The 17,917-nt window shown below is 41.2% G+C and overlaps 1 protein-coding gene across 9 annotated transcripts in view; it reads left to right on the top strand.

Moving 5' to 3' along the window:
* The window catches only part of VPS13B (vacuolar protein sorting 13 homolog B), a 460,401-nt gene that overhangs the window by 438,362 nt on the left and 4,122 nt on the right, over positions 1-17,917 (top strand). For all 9 annotated transcript variants that reach the window (XM_062570474.1, XM_062570471.1, XM_062570467.1 and 6 more), the window contains 5 exons: positions 2,982-3,158; positions 4,072-4,242; positions 10,951-11,127; positions 13,692-13,794; positions 14,418-14,667. In XM_062570474.1, coding sequence (XP_062426458.1) covers positions 2,982-3,158; positions 4,072-4,242; positions 10,951-11,127; positions 13,692-13,794; positions 14,418-14,667 — 878 coding nt within the window. The remainder of the gene's footprint in view (positions 1-2,981; positions 3,159-4,071; positions 4,243-10,950; positions 11,128-13,691; positions 13,795-14,417; positions 14,668-17,917) is intronic.

Here is a 17,917-nt window from a genome sequence, read left to right as displayed (position 1 = left end):
CACTAGAAGTAAAGTGTGTTTTTTTGAAAGGAATTATTGTGATTAAAATGGTGAATTTTGTATACTAGTGCTTGCTTGGGCAGATAAAGAAACTGCTTTATTTTGAAGAGTTTGAGACACTGGTGAAAAGGCTGACTGTGTCAACAAAGTTAAGGAGCAAAATGTCATGGAGAAAGCTGTGTATGGTCTGTAAACCCCCAAAACTTTGCCCATCGTACAGCCTAGTCAGAGGAGTTACACTCCTTGGATTAGACTTTCCTGGAAGAGAGGTTACTGTCCTGCATTTAAACTGTGTTAATCTCCTGCGAGATGAGGGTCTTTTGACCCCATTCTGCTCACCACTGTCCCATGCATAAATCATTGCAGCATTTTCAAAAATTATACTGCTATTCATCTATGCCTTGCACTCCCTGCAAGCTATAATGCAGTTTTGTTCCCTAGTTGTGTGTAAGACCATTGCTGCATTGTGGAAAGGGGCAGGATTTGCCCCCCAAAACCTCCTGAATACATTTGTCTGGGACCTCTGCACATGCTGCAAAAAAGTGGCCAGATTCCCTGTCTGGCAAGCAATGAATGGGGCTGAGAGCGCTGCTCAAATATGCTGATTAGCACTGCCTGTCTCATTACATTAGCCAAACTTGCAATGGAAATCTCCCATCCTTTTCCAATTAAGTTGGTTTCTATTTAAAAGTTAATAAAATTCTATTTAAAAATATTATTGGTATTAGCCAGATCTAACACCTATAGTTGCCTATAAAGAAAATACAGTGGCTCTTTACTAATACAGTCATAATTATTTCATATTAGTGAATAAGCATACTTAGGGAAATGTTACTTTAACATGGTATTATAGTTAGGCAAAGTAAAATGTAGTACAAAGCTAGTGGATTGAGGCATTACTCCTTTTTCTTCATGTGCCTGTTCCCGACATACTCCCACACTTTCCTGCTTGGGTCTGGCTCTCCATTCGTTTTGCTCTGAGCGTTGGCCAAAAAGCGTCGCCCTCGATGCAGATTCCCTGCGCCTCCCACGCGCTCTTTGAAGGTGAGCGTGCTGCTTCCAGAGCTTCCCCCGAAGCGGCTGCTCGCCCGCCAGGCCGCGCTGCGGCGGGCCGCCCGCGGACTACCTGCGGCTTAGGGCTTCGGGTGCCTTCCTGCTCTCCTCCCGCCTGGCGTTGCGGTGCCGTTGTGTCGTGCAGCCCGCTTTGTGCCCTCGCACAGGCTGAGCGCCACCTCTGCCGAGGCTCAGGCGCCTCCGTCCAGTGCTCCTCAGCTGGAGGGTCCTCGCTTTGACGATGGCGTCTTGGAGAAAGAAGCAACTGCTTCAGGAGCTCCAAGAGCATTAAAAATATTAAAATGTGGCAGGTTGTAAGTAATTATTACAACATTATTGATCAGAAAAAGACGAAATAGCATCTCTTCCATCTGTACACGCCTCCCAGCCCCTCCAGCTTTTCATCACTTCACACAGTGGCAAGTATAATTTGTTAAAAATACGGCAGTGAGGGAGTAGCAGGCCCAGCCCGGAGCGCTGGCTTCCTCCGGGTCCCCCGCAGCAGCGCCTTGCCAGTGGGACACACCTCTCCAGGGCAGCGACTGCAGGGCCAAAGCATTTGTTGCCGCTCTGCTCGTTGAGTTGCCAGTAGTACTTGTTTTTTGTTTTCATATTCCATCCCACCCTCTCCCTCATGTCCACTGTGATTCCCACTTTTTATACTGCATGTACTGTAGCTCTCAACCTGCCAGGGCTGAAATGTGGGACAGATTGGACAAGAATAATAGATTTTCCGGGAGCTTAGAATGATAGTATGAGATTAATTCATTTCATATGAGTAACATTTTCTCTTCAGTTTCATGATTCAGCCTTCCACGGGAGTGACTGGGAGGGGTTACTAGAAAACAAGAAAAGCATCTGGATAGCAGGAGTTTGCTGTGACAAGATGGGAATGAGGAGGGCAATGCAAATCCAGGGCCCTCAGCAAGAGAGCAGGAGGCGATGCAGTCTTCTGCCCCTGTCGTGCCTTGTGTCATTCTGGCAGTGCTGGTTGAAATTCACAGTCTTGAGGCTCCAAGACCCAGCAGTTCCTATTTAACCTTTATTGCCATTTCTGAATCACTCTCTCTGGGCTGCCGAAGAAACAGTTTTGCAGCACCATTTCCCTAATAAATCTGCTGCCAGCCAGCCTGAGAAAGGCAAGACCTGCAACCAGCTTTCCAGCAAGACTTGCAACAGATGATTGCTGTGCACTTGGCCATCCAGTAAGCTGCTGGCAACCGTGCATTTATATAGGAAACCAGATCCACAGATACCTCTCCTGGGATATGCAGAAGGAATACTCCCCTATGAGTAACCTAATCAGCATGTAGATGTCATTGCTGTTTACACAACTGCACTGAGAAAAAGAAGTTTGTCTGGCTTTCGCTATACTCTGAAAGAAAATGATCAGCTTAGAAGGGTTGGGGTGGATTTAGAATAACTTCTTAAGCACTTGTCAAAAATCTGCATCCCCTTTCCTAACACTCCATCAAGCAATTGACCTCCACACTCCTGTAAGGCAGCACGTTGTATCGGTGTAAACCTGCTGTCACAATTCTATCATACGAGGATGTGAAATCGCAACGTTGCCTTACAGTATATAAAACCGACTGAGCAATCTAAACTTTGGTGCTATTTCTGCTTAGCTGTTAGGATCTAGCATCCATCCCTCTAACACACTTTTAGCAGAAATACGGGAAGCTCCTGGAAGGAAGTCATTCTAAAGCTATTTGTGAGTTTGCCAAAAGGATTTCTTTGATTTACGAAGTATGAAAGATTGCCATTTCTGAATTCATAGTGGATGAGTTATTTCCTGTGTTTTGCTCAAAGGAAGTTCATAATGTGATGAATTCTAGTGTGAAAAAGAGAATTAAGGAGTAACCTTTTCACAACTGCTGCTTCTGCAGTTTCTGCAACCGTGATGTTTGTCATCTTTCTCCACACAGGCTGGGTTGTTGGATCTTTGGAAATTCTTGGAAGCCCAGCTAGTCTGGTGAGAAGTATTGGGAATGGCATAGCGGATTTCTTCAGGCTCCCATATGAAGGGCTGACCAGAGGCCCAGGAGCATTTGTCAGTGGAGTTTCCAGAGGAACAACATCATTTGTAAAACACATTTCCAAAGGTAGAGCTTTCACTTTGTTACTCCTACTACTGCTTTATTGTCGTACATTGTTAAAGGATGTGTTAAAGTTTTAAACAGCATTGCTTGCAGCTTTGTTTGGCTTGCTAGGTTGCAGTGAAGTGCTGGGAGGGTAACAAAGCTCATATATAACATCTTATGTATTAAACAGATCACTGCTTAACTACAGTGTGTAAGAATGTTTCAGAAACTTCAGAATTTTAAACCTCCCATTGGGAAACCGAGATTAGCTCAGCCAACATTTCATGTGATAACTTCAGAAATATTAAAGGTGTTCTGTACTTCTGCTAACCATCAGAAATTCTACACTCTGTTGCCTCATCATATTTATTATTTCTTTTTAAAAAGTAGATACAGTTGTCATAACTTTGTAAGTATGTGGATAGGTTTTGACATAAGGGCAGATCTGGATTTAAAACACAAGCAGCTTTTGTTTTGCGAAGTCCGTTTAAACAGTGCCATCGTGTGGCTTCAGGAGGCCAGCAAGAGGCAAGGGAGCCTGCAGAGCTGCCGCAGCTGTTCACTAGTGATTTCGATTCACTCAAGAGACTTCCTTGAGGGCTCATTCAGTAAATATTTGTTTACCTTTCCATCACCCCCATTACATCTAGGTTAGAGCTGCAGAAATTTGGGAACTGGGGAAGGATGTTCGGATGAGCTGTTTTTCCCTCTTGGCCAGGCAAGCCTGGTGAAGGCTAATGTAAAAGGCATGACGTGGACCATAGAAACAGTGTGGTGATGCTTAACAAATAGTAGAATGTTACACATGGGCAACTTTTCAATTGACTTGCCGTTCTGCTCATAAGCACAGTTTTTCAGTGAGGCATAGAACATCTCTGTGGTTTAAATTAAAGTATTTTGATCCGGACCCAAATGTATATCTCCATGTATTTAGGTACACTGACGTCAATTACCAATCTGGCAACGAGTCTTGCTCGGAATATGGATAGGCTGTCACTGGATGAAGAGCATTACAACAGGCAAGAAGAATGGAGAAGGCAGCTTCCTGAGAATCTGGGAGAAGGACTCAGGCAGGGGCTCTCCCGCTTAGGCATTAGCCTGCTAGGTAATGTACCATTAAATATCTAGTTGGGTGATAATGCTGTTTTATGATCTGCTCATCAGCCTTTTCTGCTTATGAGTTGTAATTGCAAAATCTGTTTGTTTTTTTCTTGAGAAATAGCCACAGAGTATGTACGTGAGATACTGTTTCTTTTTATCCAGGTTTATAGTGACTTTCGAATGTTTTTATTTCCTGATCAAATAATTGCAGAAACAGAACAAGTTTGCGCTCTTTTGTCTTTGTGAAATGTTTTCATTGGTACATGATGTATAGCTCAGAAGAAAAGAATAATTCTGCATTGGGCAGGGTGACTTGTAACCAAGTCAGCACAAAGACGTCATCGTGCTGATGTTTACTTTCCAATGAGTTATAGGAATGTCTTTTGAAACTGATTGTTTTTGCTGCACTGTAGATATCAGGGGTTCTTGGTAGTCTTTGAAAAATCACTTGAACTTAGTGCAAAAGTTAAATAAGCTTTGATGAGGTATTCTGATTTTACAAAGAGACCTAGATCATCCTGATCCAGTGCAATTGTATTTCATCAAGCAGCCAAGTGGTTTGGTTAGAGGTGACGATTACTCTGACTATCTCAAAATAGTACCTAAACATTTGAAAACTGACCGTCTCTGAAAAATCTCTGAGAGAAGTTTTGCAGTAAGGAGCTGAATTTTTTAGGTTGTTTCTATTGTACCACAGCAAAGGAATGCAGAGTTGTATTGTTTGGCAGAGTTCCTTAGTACGTATTAAAGAGTATGAATCCCTTAGAGATCAAAGTGACCAAAAGCAGTCCAGTGCAAAAGGTTAGAAGAGATGAAGCTTGAAAGGATTTGTCCTCTTTCCTAATCTTCAGTAGTGTACACAACTCCTAAATTTGCAACCGCAATCCTGAAAGCCCCAAAGAGGAAGTGGTAAAAATGTTACAAGTTTGGGTTAAGTTACTGGAAATTATTTTAAGCAATAACATTAGATGATGTGAAGCACTGTCATTTGATAATGCCTGTAAACTGGCAAGCGAGTGTCCTGGGAGAAATGTGCATAAAGGAGCAATTTCATATATTAGTAGCTACTATCCCAATAGTAAACTGTTACTGGGGTTGCAAATCAAAGGCAGTTCAGAGAAGGTTTTATTTTTCCTTCTTGTTTTATTGGGCTAAGGGCAGGCAGGTTGAGTAGCTGGATGAAAGATTATACTTTTAGAAGCATTGTGTCAGCCTGGTGTGCGTGTGTGCTGGTGAGATGGTTTGGGGAGCTTGGCTCAGTTACTAGTAAGACAGCAAGATAACGTCGTGGCTCTCCCCTTGACCAACGTACCAGAGCTCTTCAGAGCTAAAAGCATCAACTGCCGCAGCCTGAACTAAAAAGCAAAACTTCGTAGCTTTGGCTGCAGCAAGTCAGAGTTTCTGCTGTTCAGGAAAACGGGAACTTACAATATGCATTCACAAATACGATGCGTTATTATGTCCCTGCACATGAGGCTTTGCTTGTGGGAAGGCTTCTGAGTTTAGTAAAACAAGAATTAGAATTCAGTGTCCCTGATTTCCTAAGAAGTTCATGTTAGAAGAAACATTAAAACTTGTATCATCATTTAAACAGAACTCCTTGGCAAACTAGGCATTAAGGATCTTGTTCTTTCTCCTGCTGTTTTTATTTAGAGATTCCTCGCTGCTAAATACCTCTGTTCATAGCGGTAGAGACAGTTAACCGTCCAAACAAATACCTAGTGTTAGTGTGTAATGGGAATTACCAAGCAGAGGACCTGTCACTAAGCAAGGAATCAGAAATATTTCAGTGGAGTTGTATCATGCGTAAATATTTACTTAAACTTATTTTTTTAAACAGAATGTTTTCTCTGTATACACAGCAGCATTTATGAAAATTGTGTTGAGACCTACGTTATGAATAGACCTGCACCTCAATTTTACAATCACATCAGAAAGCTTTCTCTCCTGACCATTTAATTTAACGAATGTTGTGGCTTATCCCCCAAAAAACAGCTGGCTTTGAAGAGAGGTACCACAGTGCTGCTTTCTGTCACCAGCACATTTAAAGCAAACATGAAAATGCTTGCTCTAAAAATACCTCCAGGTTCTTCACACAGAACAAAACAAAACAGAGCTGCTACGTTATTTTCCTTTGCAAGCGTGAAGTGCTCAGATGGGTACAGAAACGCAGATAGCGTGACCCCTCAAAGCCGTAATTTCTATGATTCTATAATTGTAGGACTGGAAAGTGTAAAGAGCTGTACAGCACAGATAGTCAAAGTTCTGTCACGTTTGTAAAAGCCATCCCAGTCATGCAAGTGACTTAAAGAGTTGCGAATGCAGATGCCATGCCTAGGCACAGCCACGATCCCCAATGCGCTGTGGTATCTACATAGAAAAAGTAGTTTCGCTTCTAATTTTTCTGAAAATCGGGCTCATGGTGGCCCCAATTCAGCAAAGCACTTAAGCATGTGCTTAAGAGCTTTGCTGAATCAGGGCCAAAATCGTGTACTCTTGTCTCTTCCTCAGTGCAAGTTGTTCCTTGTGGTACATTCTTAAGTGCTTTGTCCTGTCTAGTTTTAAATGACTCAGGCACTGTCAGGGTGTTGTTTGATTTGATTGTTATCTTTGGCTGGCCGTGTTCTTCTTTTCTAGTTTGGGGGAGACTTCTGGATCTTTTTAGTAACATTTGTACATGAGAAGAAGCAAAAGCTTAGGATAGGTGTGTTTTTATTTTAAGCAATTAGATAAAAATGTAGTAAAACCGTACTTAAAATATTTAGATGATAGGCACTCTCTGCCAAGGAGTTATCTTCTGCATTTTGTATGACTGAGTCAAGCTAAAATATTAACTTATAACAGCATAAAAGAGAATGTTGAAACAATGGGCCTTATTTTCAACTGCTGGTCCTGGTGAAAAATACCACGACATAGTAGCTTCCTTTAGGAAACTGAGAATTTCTGAGTAAGCGAAAAGCAAATGTTAGACAAATGTTAGAGAAGCAGCTTTTCACAACGTCTGCAGCACGGTGCCCTCGAGTTATTCCTTGCTGCTCTTTAGTGAAATGAATTGATAGTAACAGTGGCTGACGGTGTAATTGGAGCATTAGACATCGTAAAGCCCAGATTTCAGAAGCTCAGATTTATGTTATTAGGGATTCTTCTTGTTATTGTTTTGTAGCTATCACTTAATCAGGACCGCTTTACGTTTGGCTCTCTGTAAACAAGATAGTAAGAGGCAGCCTTATTAACCCTGACGATCTGGCTGGCTCATCCTACGAATTTGTTAATGCACACTTTTAACTCTAAAATAACAGGTGGTCTTTTATTTTAACTGTATTTCCATTGAGATGTTTGCCATGTGGTGACTCCCTTCCAACCGTATTTTCAGAGCGTAGGAGCCTTGTGGCACTCCAGCAGGACAACAGAAAAAAGAAAAGGAAACAAAATGGTTTCAGTTTTGCTAGCTTCCAGCTTCATGGCAAAGCAGGGACAGTTTCACGTGAGGGGAGATTTTTTTCCGATTATTTCTTGGTCTGCAGGAGTTTGCCGCAAACGAGCTGAGCTATGCTAACTTCTGTAAGCACAGCCTTAGCCACGTTCACCAAACACTGCTTGTCTTTCTGAGCAGGAACCAGTTGCCTGCAGTAATCAAATTCTTCTTGAAGTAATACCATGACATCCTCTGAACTATCCGAATTTTGTAGCTATCAAAGTATCTTTTTTATGAATACCAAGCAACATATATTAACTGGAGTGCACCCCAGCTGATGCTTAGCAGATGTTCTGGTGTTGCTGGAACCTCTTTGGTCCAGTAATGGAAGAATATGTTTTTGTTTTGTTGCTTTGGTGTTTAATTTTATTGGGGTTTTCTTTATATATACATAATGTGTGTGTACATATGCGGACATGCATATAAAATTGAAAGCCTATGGTAAGGAGGAAGAACAAACTGGGGAACTGTTTTTTTTTAAAAAAAAAAAAAAAAAAAAAAAAAAAAACTGGACAGGGGGCATTGAGGAGAGAGGACAGGAACAACAGTAGGACACTGTAGCTGTCTCCAGGCTGTGAGGGTGAGACAAAGACAGGAGGAAGCACTAGGTGTACCTCACGCTGTGCCTCCCTGATACTCGCGCCGATGCAGGGAGGGACCTGCTGTGGTGAGTCCATCTTGCATGATGCTTCTTCCACAAACTTTATGTTGTAAAGCAAGGATCCACGTGGATACCAGGAGACGTCCTCTTTGTATGGTGTTTGGTGCTAGGAGATGCAGTGAGCTTCATGGGTGTATCACCATTATCTCACTGCTGCTGGCTTTTGAGGTTGTTCAGACTTTAACCTTTTCTGCCTTTGCCCATGCATGCTGCATACAGGAAAGGAGCTGCACAGAGCTGGCTTCCCTATCCAGGGGTCGTAGGACCAGCCACAGGCACGGAGAGAGCTAAAGCTTAGTTAAAGGAGTAAGTTTATAGCTTATTATGAGATTTGTGGGCATAACCACAACACGTGAAGAGTTATGCCACTGAATACAATTCGAGATAAGATACTACAAAGGGTGAATGGAGAGGGCAAGCAAGATCACTGATCGTATTTTTTGCAGGTACCAAGGCAGGATTTGCAAAAGGATTTGAAGGATGAAAGGGCAGTGGCTTCACAGACAATTCAAAGCAAATGGCAGAATAACAGAAAGTGTGGAAGTACTAAACAACTGGCTAATTAAGCTCTGTATTATTTTGGCTACTATATAAATAATCTTATATAACACATTCACAGCAGTTTCCATTCTGTTTCCTTGTCCTCTGGGCCTAATTCCAGCTGAGAAGTGCCTGGAGCATACCACAGGTCCTTTGGAGTAGGCTCTTATTTATTATTACCTTATAACATTGCTCAAGTGTATTGCAGTAAATAATTTACTAGTGCTAGGACTTAGGTGGATTACATTTAATAAGGCAATAACTTCTGTTCTGAAAGCGCAGTTGCTGCGGATGACCTCGATAGATAGGGTGAAGGAGGTCGCAGGGTAACGTAATACTGCAGCTTAGCAGAACACCAAGTGCTGTTTTATGCCTTCAAGTGCATCACAACTGTGCAAAAGAAAAGACTGGACAAACAATCCCAATGGTGAAATGCCGTGTCAGGGTATTATTTTAGCTGAGCAGCAGGAGCAGCTGCTAAGTACTAATGAAACAGTTGAATTGAAAATTGTGTCATTTCCATGGCTTAGACCTAAGGAAGCTTCGTGGCCTTTGTGGCACAAAGAGTAAAAACTGAGCTGAGCACTCAGCTTCAGTGGGTGAGTTCAGTAAAAGCTGAGTATCGTGTTAAAAATGGACCATTTTTTTCTGAGGAAATAGTATACATTTATCAGTAAATAAGAGACGTAGAAAAGATGGAAGCAGTATCTCCAAGAGGACAGATGTTTATGGAGATTGCAGGTTATGTGAGTTGTTGATAGGTAATGTCCTAGCAAACAGGACGTGAGGAAACATGTGCTGCTTCTCATCCTCGTCTTTTATTTGGAATGAATACCAGTGTACCAGTACAATATTAGTTCTGGTTGTTCAAAGTCAGCAACTTCTCCATTTATCCGGTAAACAGTAACTAAAACCATCTGAAAACCAGTTAGAGGCTCGCCGACTAGCGTACGTCACTCTGGTAAACATATGGGGCCACATACCTCTGCTGCGATGGTCGGGCTCGGTGGAATTATGCCTGGATTTGCTTCCCCATACAAAGCAGAATCTCCAAAAATGTCTGCGTTGCAGTAAAAATGCCTGGTTGCCCTGGTGACGCTCGCTCTTGCTCCTTCAATAATTGCTTTATGTTGATATTTGCAGCAGAAGCTGCAAACTGAGAGCTCTTTGAGGAGCCCGCAAACTCACTTTGCACTGAGCAAAGAACTGCAGAGCAGGCGGGCCGTGTCGCTTTGCCCAATCATTGTACTCTTAGCAATTTCCAAATAGCTTATCTATCAAAATTACAATAACTAGAGACATGTCTGTGGTTAAGTGGCTAGAGTAAACTCAAGATCAAAGAAATGTACCACCTCACATACCTGTTTACATTTCAGAAGATTTAAGTTGAAGTTTTGTGTTGATACTAAAAGCTGGGAAGGTCACTGTGTCACTTGTAAAAGTTTGACCCATGCACATTAAAGTAAAATATGACCGTTTTCACAAAAAAGTAACAAAAAGTCCCAAAGTCTAATTCTGCTAATCTTAGTAATATATCAAAAGTTGCATTAGCTTATGAACATTTCTGGCAGTGGAAGAGGATATAAAAATGATCTATTGAATACAGGCAGTTTTTATTCTCATGGAGTCAATCTCAGGCTTATAAGAAAATCTCATTTCCATAACTGCTGAAGTGTCCTAAAACTGATGGATTTTATTCCAAGCCCAACATTTTCAGCATTGCTACACAGAATGAACTAAATTATACCAACTCAACTTGATGGTATGTTTTCATCTTTCAACTACTTTTAACTAAATGCTTCTGCTGAGTCATCTGAATTTTTGAAAAAGTAAAATAGCTAAAAAGGAAGTAGAGATTTAACATAAACTTCAGCTAAGGAGTTGTTTAGTTAATTGGTTGTGTGTACAGTAAATAGCTGTATAAGATGGGTGGAGTACAGTCCGTAATCCAAACAACACTCACTTCCAGTAGTAAGATTTCCTCTTATTCCGGGATATTAATCTTCATTAATCACTGGGGGCTCTTGTTTTTTCAGGTGCGATTGCTGGTATTGTAGATCAGCCGATGCAGAATTTTCAGAAGATATCCGAGGCCCACGCTTCAGCCGGGCACAAAGCCAAGGGGGTCATCTCCGGAGTGGGAAAGGGACTTATGGGAGTCTTCACGAAGCCGATTGGAGGCGCGGCTGAGCTTGTCTCCCAGACAGGTTATGGTGAGTTACTCTGAGCTCCAGCATCGCCGTTTAAAAGTGCGTGAGCAGATCTTTAAAGCGCTGTTCAAATACAACCCGCTGTGTCAGCTTACATGACGCAGTAGCTGTGTGGCTTAGAAAAAGATTTAGAAATGCTACAGCTGAATAGTTACAAATGTTGTGCTGCTTTTCTTAAAAATCATGTTAGGCTTCTCTCTTGCGTTACAAATCAGTCCTGTACAGCACCACAAACAGAGGACGCAGAAACCATGAAGTAATTCTTGGAGTACAGTAGAATTAGTTACAGAAACATATGTGCTGCAAAAGGGTTCTTGACATAAATATAATAGAGCAACACCATACCCAATTAAAGCATTATTTTGAGATTGCTTTGTTACGACAGGGAAAGAGTTGTGTTATCTCTATAAGGAAGCGATTATGTTACAGGGAGAAAGAAGTGAGTTGTGTTGTGGGAACATCCGCTTTAAACCGAAGAGTTGCAAGAAGAATGTCCTGGTTTTAGATACCCAGGAGACCTTTTAGCATCCAGAGGTGGGTTTTACAGCTAGACTAAGTGCTTAGTGGCTATAGTGGTCAAACCTTTCAGATTAATGTAAATGCTTCTGGACCACTAAGAACTGCAAAAGATGAAATATCAAAATATAGTAATTTAATTGCTTTCAGTGTCATGAAATCTAAGCTGCTGGTCTAGATAGTAAAAAAAAAAAAAAAAAAAAAAAAAAAAAAGATGGGGGAGGACAAGGGCAGGGAGACCTGATGATACAAGGACTGTAAATATGTCATTAATTTTGCCTCACTAATTACAGCAAACAGATCTTGAAGATTAAAGTGTTCAGTGCTAGTTTATTTTTTGTGACGTATTGATTAGAGTAAAAGTAGTTTTCCTAGAGCTTAAGTTCAGAATATTGTTCCCACAGCTCCCCTTACATTTAGAACCCATTCCTTGAGGCAACCTATTTAAGAAAAAAGTTAATGGCATACCTGCTGCAAGTGTTTGAATAGTTTAATTTAATAACATGGTTGTTAGATAACTCTGTCCGTTCTGCAATGATTTGAAATAATTGTCCTGACTTGATCTCATTTGTATGAGTGTAAGTAGTAGCTACTGCTCTGAATTGTGCATCCCATAGGTGTATATCACATATCTGTAAAATCAGAAACTGACTGTCTTCCGTGAGCTATTATGGGCTGTCTGCACGTTCTTTTTGTTGGCTGTGGAATTACAGTTTCTAGGGTTAATTCCAATGCAGTCTTTATCCATAACAGCAGAGGGACACTTTTCATTGCAGATATGGTATACGACACATCATGTTTTCCAAGAGCATGTGACAAAAAGAGTTAGCCAGGAAAAAACATAAAAACTGTATCAATAATAGCTGACAGTGCGTGAGAGGAAAACACACGAGTTTGAGTAACTCTTGCCCACAACTGGGTTGGAAGTGGGACCATGCCTCTTGGGGGGACCGAGCGGTGGGGGACCACACAGAAATAAACACATGTTCTCTCTTTCTCCATCTGTAAATGACATTTTCACTCACATAATGCTGAGAACCTCGGTAAGCCAACTGTTACAACTGGGATGCTGCTTTTAAGTATTACCATCAACATGTGTGTTAAAAATTAAAGGGTTTTTTTTCAGTGCTGATGTTTTGTTTAAATTACTGTCCATTGTGAAAAGGAATGTGTTATTGACACCCTTATGCAAAAATGCCTTTTGCTTCAATTGAATGCTTAATTAGACAAAATAAGTTTTCTTCGTTTACTTAAAGAGCAGCTTTGCACTAAACCTTATAACAGTGGTGCTTATTGCTTAACCCAATTTCTATCTATCTTGTAAAAATTTTTAGACACAATTTATTTGTGAGTTTTTTGCAACCCATTGATTTTCTTTCTGGTGACCATACCTTATTTTTAAAAGCTTACAAGGCACCTGAAACCACCCATACTGTATCATCTTTAGCTTTGGATAGTCTATTTAGAAACTGTGTAACTGCTTCTTGTAGTCTGCATTCTGTGCTGGCCCTAAGAAGAAGTCACAATAAAGCAGATGCTCTGGGAGATCTCATAAATGTATATGGATCTGTGTTTAACAGCTAAATTAAGTAACTGAGCATTTAAATACAGTATCTAGGCAAGCTTTTCTTCTAATTTGTACTCATCATGACACATTTATGAACACATTTATTTTAATATTAAACAAGAAAGTTAACAATGGTCTTGCTTTTGATGCAAGTGATGTGTCCGATCCCACTCTGAAATGACGGCTCTCAGGAGCGTTGTGTTGCTCTTCATTGCTAGTGTGTGGCTGGTTTTAAGAACGTTTTAAGAACATTTGGGAGTTTTTCTGTTTGTTTGTTTCTTGCTAATGCAAGATCACTGGGGTTAAGTGCACAACTCTTGCATTGTAATATTTAATGAGTTATCTTGACTGCAGCTTCCAAAGATGTGACATCATTTTGGACCTATACTATTTTATGTACTGTGCTAAACAGATGACATCACTGCAGCATGTAACTCTTTTGTAGAAAACAACTAGTAAAAAATCTTAAATTCTCTTACCACAGGTATTTTGCATGGAGCTGGACTTTCTCAGCTTCCCAAGCAGCGCTCTCATCCAAATGATCAACATGTTGAACAGGCTCCAAATAGCCACGTCAAATATGTCTGGTAAAATTATTTAGACACTTGCTCATTTTTACATCCACATTGTTTATTAATAGGTTCTGGCCTGTGGTCAGGTTAACAGGCTGCTTCCCTAGGAAAGGCTGAGTTATGGCAGTTTGTTTAGGAACATTAAACACAAAGGTAGTGCTTAGAAACCCAATCTGCAAATGATGGGCTGCTGATCTGCTTCCAGCTTTGGAACTACAGAGCTGATCTTTATTTAATGGCATTCAGTGAGTTCTTACTTATTTATCATTGCCCAAGAAAAATACTGCACATCTCCAGAAACAGCTGCTAGTGAAGATAGGTTTATTTTCTGCACTTAATTTGTAAGCCACTTCTCAGGGTAATTTTTCTATTAGGATGGAAATCAGCTGACCTACTGTGGTTATTAGGTCAATTTTGCAGTGAATGATTAAGGAGATTTTGATAAATAAAGTTTCATATTTATCTTGTAAGTCTCAGGTCTTACATCTTTCAGTAAAGGAAGTTTAAAGGATATTCACCACCTGTTTATTTTATACTTGCAGATAGCTACAACCTTAAGTAAAAACATTTAGTAATCAAAAGAAGTCCTTAACTTTATGTATAACAGTGATTTTTTTTTGGGGGGGGGGGTAATGCAGGAAAATGCTGCAATCTCTAGGAAGGCCAGAAGTCCATATGGCCTTAGATGTCATGATCGTGAGTGGATCAGGCCAGCAACATGAAGGCTGCTTGCTGCTGACCTCAGAAGTGCTCTTTGTGGTCAGCCTCAGCGAAGATACCCAGCAGCAGGCATTCCCCGTGACTGAAATCGACTGTCTGAAAGATGATCAACAAAAAAACCTGTTGAAGGTGCAGCTAAAACAGCAAAGAGTGCCTTGTGATTTGGAGGTAAAGGCTGAGGCGTATTTTGCTTCAACAGTGACGCTGTGCTGGTGGTGTTCTTGACAATGGGCCTACTTTTGGGTCAGGAGGGCAGAGGAGTAAGTGTGGAGCTAAGGGACCTGCTGTTTTCCCACACTTCACTGTTGATTCTGTCACTGTTTGGATGAAACAGAGGTGTCTCCTCCCTTCTATCCTGTTTCTGGTTATAGAATTTAAAAATCTATGCCAGTAATTTCCTGAGGGAAAAAACAGAGGAAGTCTGGGATCTTGGTAAGGACCAACTCTGTTCTGAAGAGGGTCTCACAACCAATTTCACGTGTGTGAGGTGGCTGTTGCTTGGCATCCTGCAGGTGCTTTGCCTTTGCCTGCAAAGTCACAGTGAGAACAGTTCCTCATAATATTCTGTGAATTCTCTTTAAACTGTTCAGTGATGCCAGTGTGTGCTCCTTGCAGTATATTTTTTACCTTGTCCTGTTTAACACAGTGGTCTTATTTGACTACTAGCTGTATTTAGTTCTTTATGTCTTCCATTTCTTGCACATGAAAAATTTAAGTTAAAGACTTTAACTTACTACTACTACTACAGGGCTACTGCCCTGGAGGGGAAAGGGAGATAACTGGTTCCTCCTGGGCATTTCATGCACTCAGCCCATCCTAGCCCCAATTTTAGCCCAGATTTTTTTATTGCACTATAGCAACTGTAATGGCTGTTGTCTTTGTATCTGCTTATTCAAGGGGTGAGGAGCAGGCTGCTGCTCTGGGGAAAGGGCTACTTGCCCAAAGGGAGGTGGTAGCTGCAAAAAGGCGACAAGGGAGAGGGGCCTGTCTGGAAGAAGGGAAGGTGAGGGACAGTGAGCCTGGTTCGAGTCCCCACAGCTGCTGCAGCTGGGAATATATCAATGTGTAGGACTTCCAGATAAATGGCTTCTGTATGTGCATAAGCACAGCCCTGCATGCAACCGGGAACGCAGGGTGCATCATGCCCACATGCTTGTGCTAGTACACATGGTAAATGTGACTACCTTTGGAGGTACTGGACCAAATGCGTACCTTTTCTTCTGAAGTTTTGGATGGAAAAACAGGAGCCCTGCTCCAGTGGTGCAGCAATGCCAGCAGCGGTAAGCCTTGAGCCACCCAGTCTCAGTGCACGAACTCCCTTGCTGACACTGGCTCTTGAGAACACAGTGAAAATGTATGGCATGAGTAAAAGCAGTGAAGTGTGCCTATGCCCCCCCAGATGGAGTGGAGTCAGTGATGGCAATACAGCAAAGCCTGATACTGATGCCCCGAAAAACAGACGTAGCATAAATATTCGTTTGGAATGCACAAACTGATGCTGGAGTTTCCATGAATGTTAAAAAAAAAAAACGTTCTAAGGAAGAGCAGTTGAAAGCAAGGCAGACAGGAATAAGAAAGTTTTCATTTTGGGTGCCTAAGGCAGCTACACAATGGGAGATTCCAAAAGATTTCAAAAAGCATTTGGTGATTACCTAGAGTCATGTAATGTTCTTTGGCAATTAATGTTCCTATGTATTTTTTCTTAGTGGATCGGGACATTTCATACTTAGTAATTTCTGCAGCTGAGGATGACGGTTCTGCGGTGCTTGAGTCTGTTTTGTACGTCATTGGTGCTGATGGGAGCCAGGGCCCCTCTGCTCTTTGACAAGGGCTTGTGTGAATAATCTTCAAACACGATTAGGGAAAGTAGTCTTAGGAGCAGCAAGCTGTGGCTTGCCGATTAGCGGTTTCAGAGCTACAGACCTACACCTAAATAGATATAAGTCTTAAATACCAATGGTGGGCAATCGTGTTGCACTGCAGATGTCCTCAGCTGAAGTGCGAACACTGCTGTGCATGATGACACTAGCAGAGCTGGCCAAACTTTTTTGCTGAAAAATGCCCGTGTGGGCATTATTATGATACGTTTAAAGAGATGATCTTACTTTATCTATTTTGCTAGTTAATTTAGTCAAAAATCCTAGAAATAATAACAATAAATTGAAACATTTCATTTCAGCATTACAAAATCCACTTTTTTTCACCAAAAAATAGTTGCCAAAAAGTTTTGTTTCAGCTCTGCCCAAAACAGTTTCTGCCCTTCCCTCTCCTCAGCTTCTTGGAACTGTTAAGAAACAAAACATGCATTATTGCACAGCTGCAGTCACCAGAGATGTTATAGAGCATTCTTTGACTCCTTCAGAAATAGGTTTGCCTGATGGCTTGTTCGTCTTCACAATATATAACTTAATCCATCTGGCTAGGAGTAGACTGGATAAATTCTTGAAAACTCTGGCACTGACAACATCATTGTTATTGAAAGGGAAGCATTAATTGTACTTGGATTATCTTGAGATAATTGAGACGCTGGTTGCTTCCAGACACGTGTCAAACTCCAAAAGCCTGCTCTTCCAGCTGCTCTTGGTATAGCTCATGATATCAAGAAGACAGCAAAAAGCTGAAGGGCCCTGCAATTTCAGATACTGCAGTGTGTCTTTCTGATGATCAGCAACAGGGATTTCATGATAGTGCGCATATATCATCTTTGGAGCTTAACTTCTGGATTTTTCAGAGCAGTAAAAAAAAAAATCCAAAGAAGACTTACGTTCTCACTCATTGAGTGTGCACAAAGCAGGTCTTTAGAGCTATGTACACATCCAGATTATACACCAGATGATAGATAGGTACTTTGGATTTAGTTAGAATTGCTGAAGAATCATTCTCTGTAAGCCATAAAAGGAGGAGGGTGGAATTCTAGAAAACATCTGTAATTCTTAACCGCAAAATGTTAATATGAAAAGACAAGCAATCTTTAAGATTCCCCTAGCAGATAGATTAAGCAACCCGTGACCAAGTTTGGATTCATATAATGGTTTGGCTATTAGCATAATAATTGTTCACACTAGGTGGTTAAAGCACTCAGTGGCATTGTTAGGTCCAATTTAGGGCAAAATGTAGACTAGAAGCAATTCCAAGTTTCCGTTGTTGTCGTGACATTGTAAGCTAAACTGAAACTGGCTGGAGAAGCAAATGGCTACAGATGAAGTCATCTGGAAGCAAGTAGGGTCCCAGTTACTTTGGAAGACCATCCAAGTACAGTTAATATTTCCTGCTGAATAATTTTGCTATCTATATCTGTGGGATATGGCCTGGGGCTGAATGAGGAATGGATTCTCAGTGATGCCAGCACCATTTCCATCTCCTCTGACAACTTTGATCTTTTGGTCAGTGTGGAGTCAGAACTATAACCTCAGCTTCC

Source organism: Rhea pennata, chromosome 2 (genome assembly GCF_028389875.1).
Source record: "Rhea pennata isolate bPtePen1 chromosome 2, bPtePen1.pri, whole genome shotgun sequence".
Taxonomy (NCBI): domain Eukaryota; kingdom Metazoa; phylum Chordata; class Aves; order Rheiformes; family Rheidae; genus Rhea; species Rhea pennata.
Note: the sequence above shows the minus strand (reverse complement) of the source record. Positions and strands in the feature narration are given on the sequence as shown.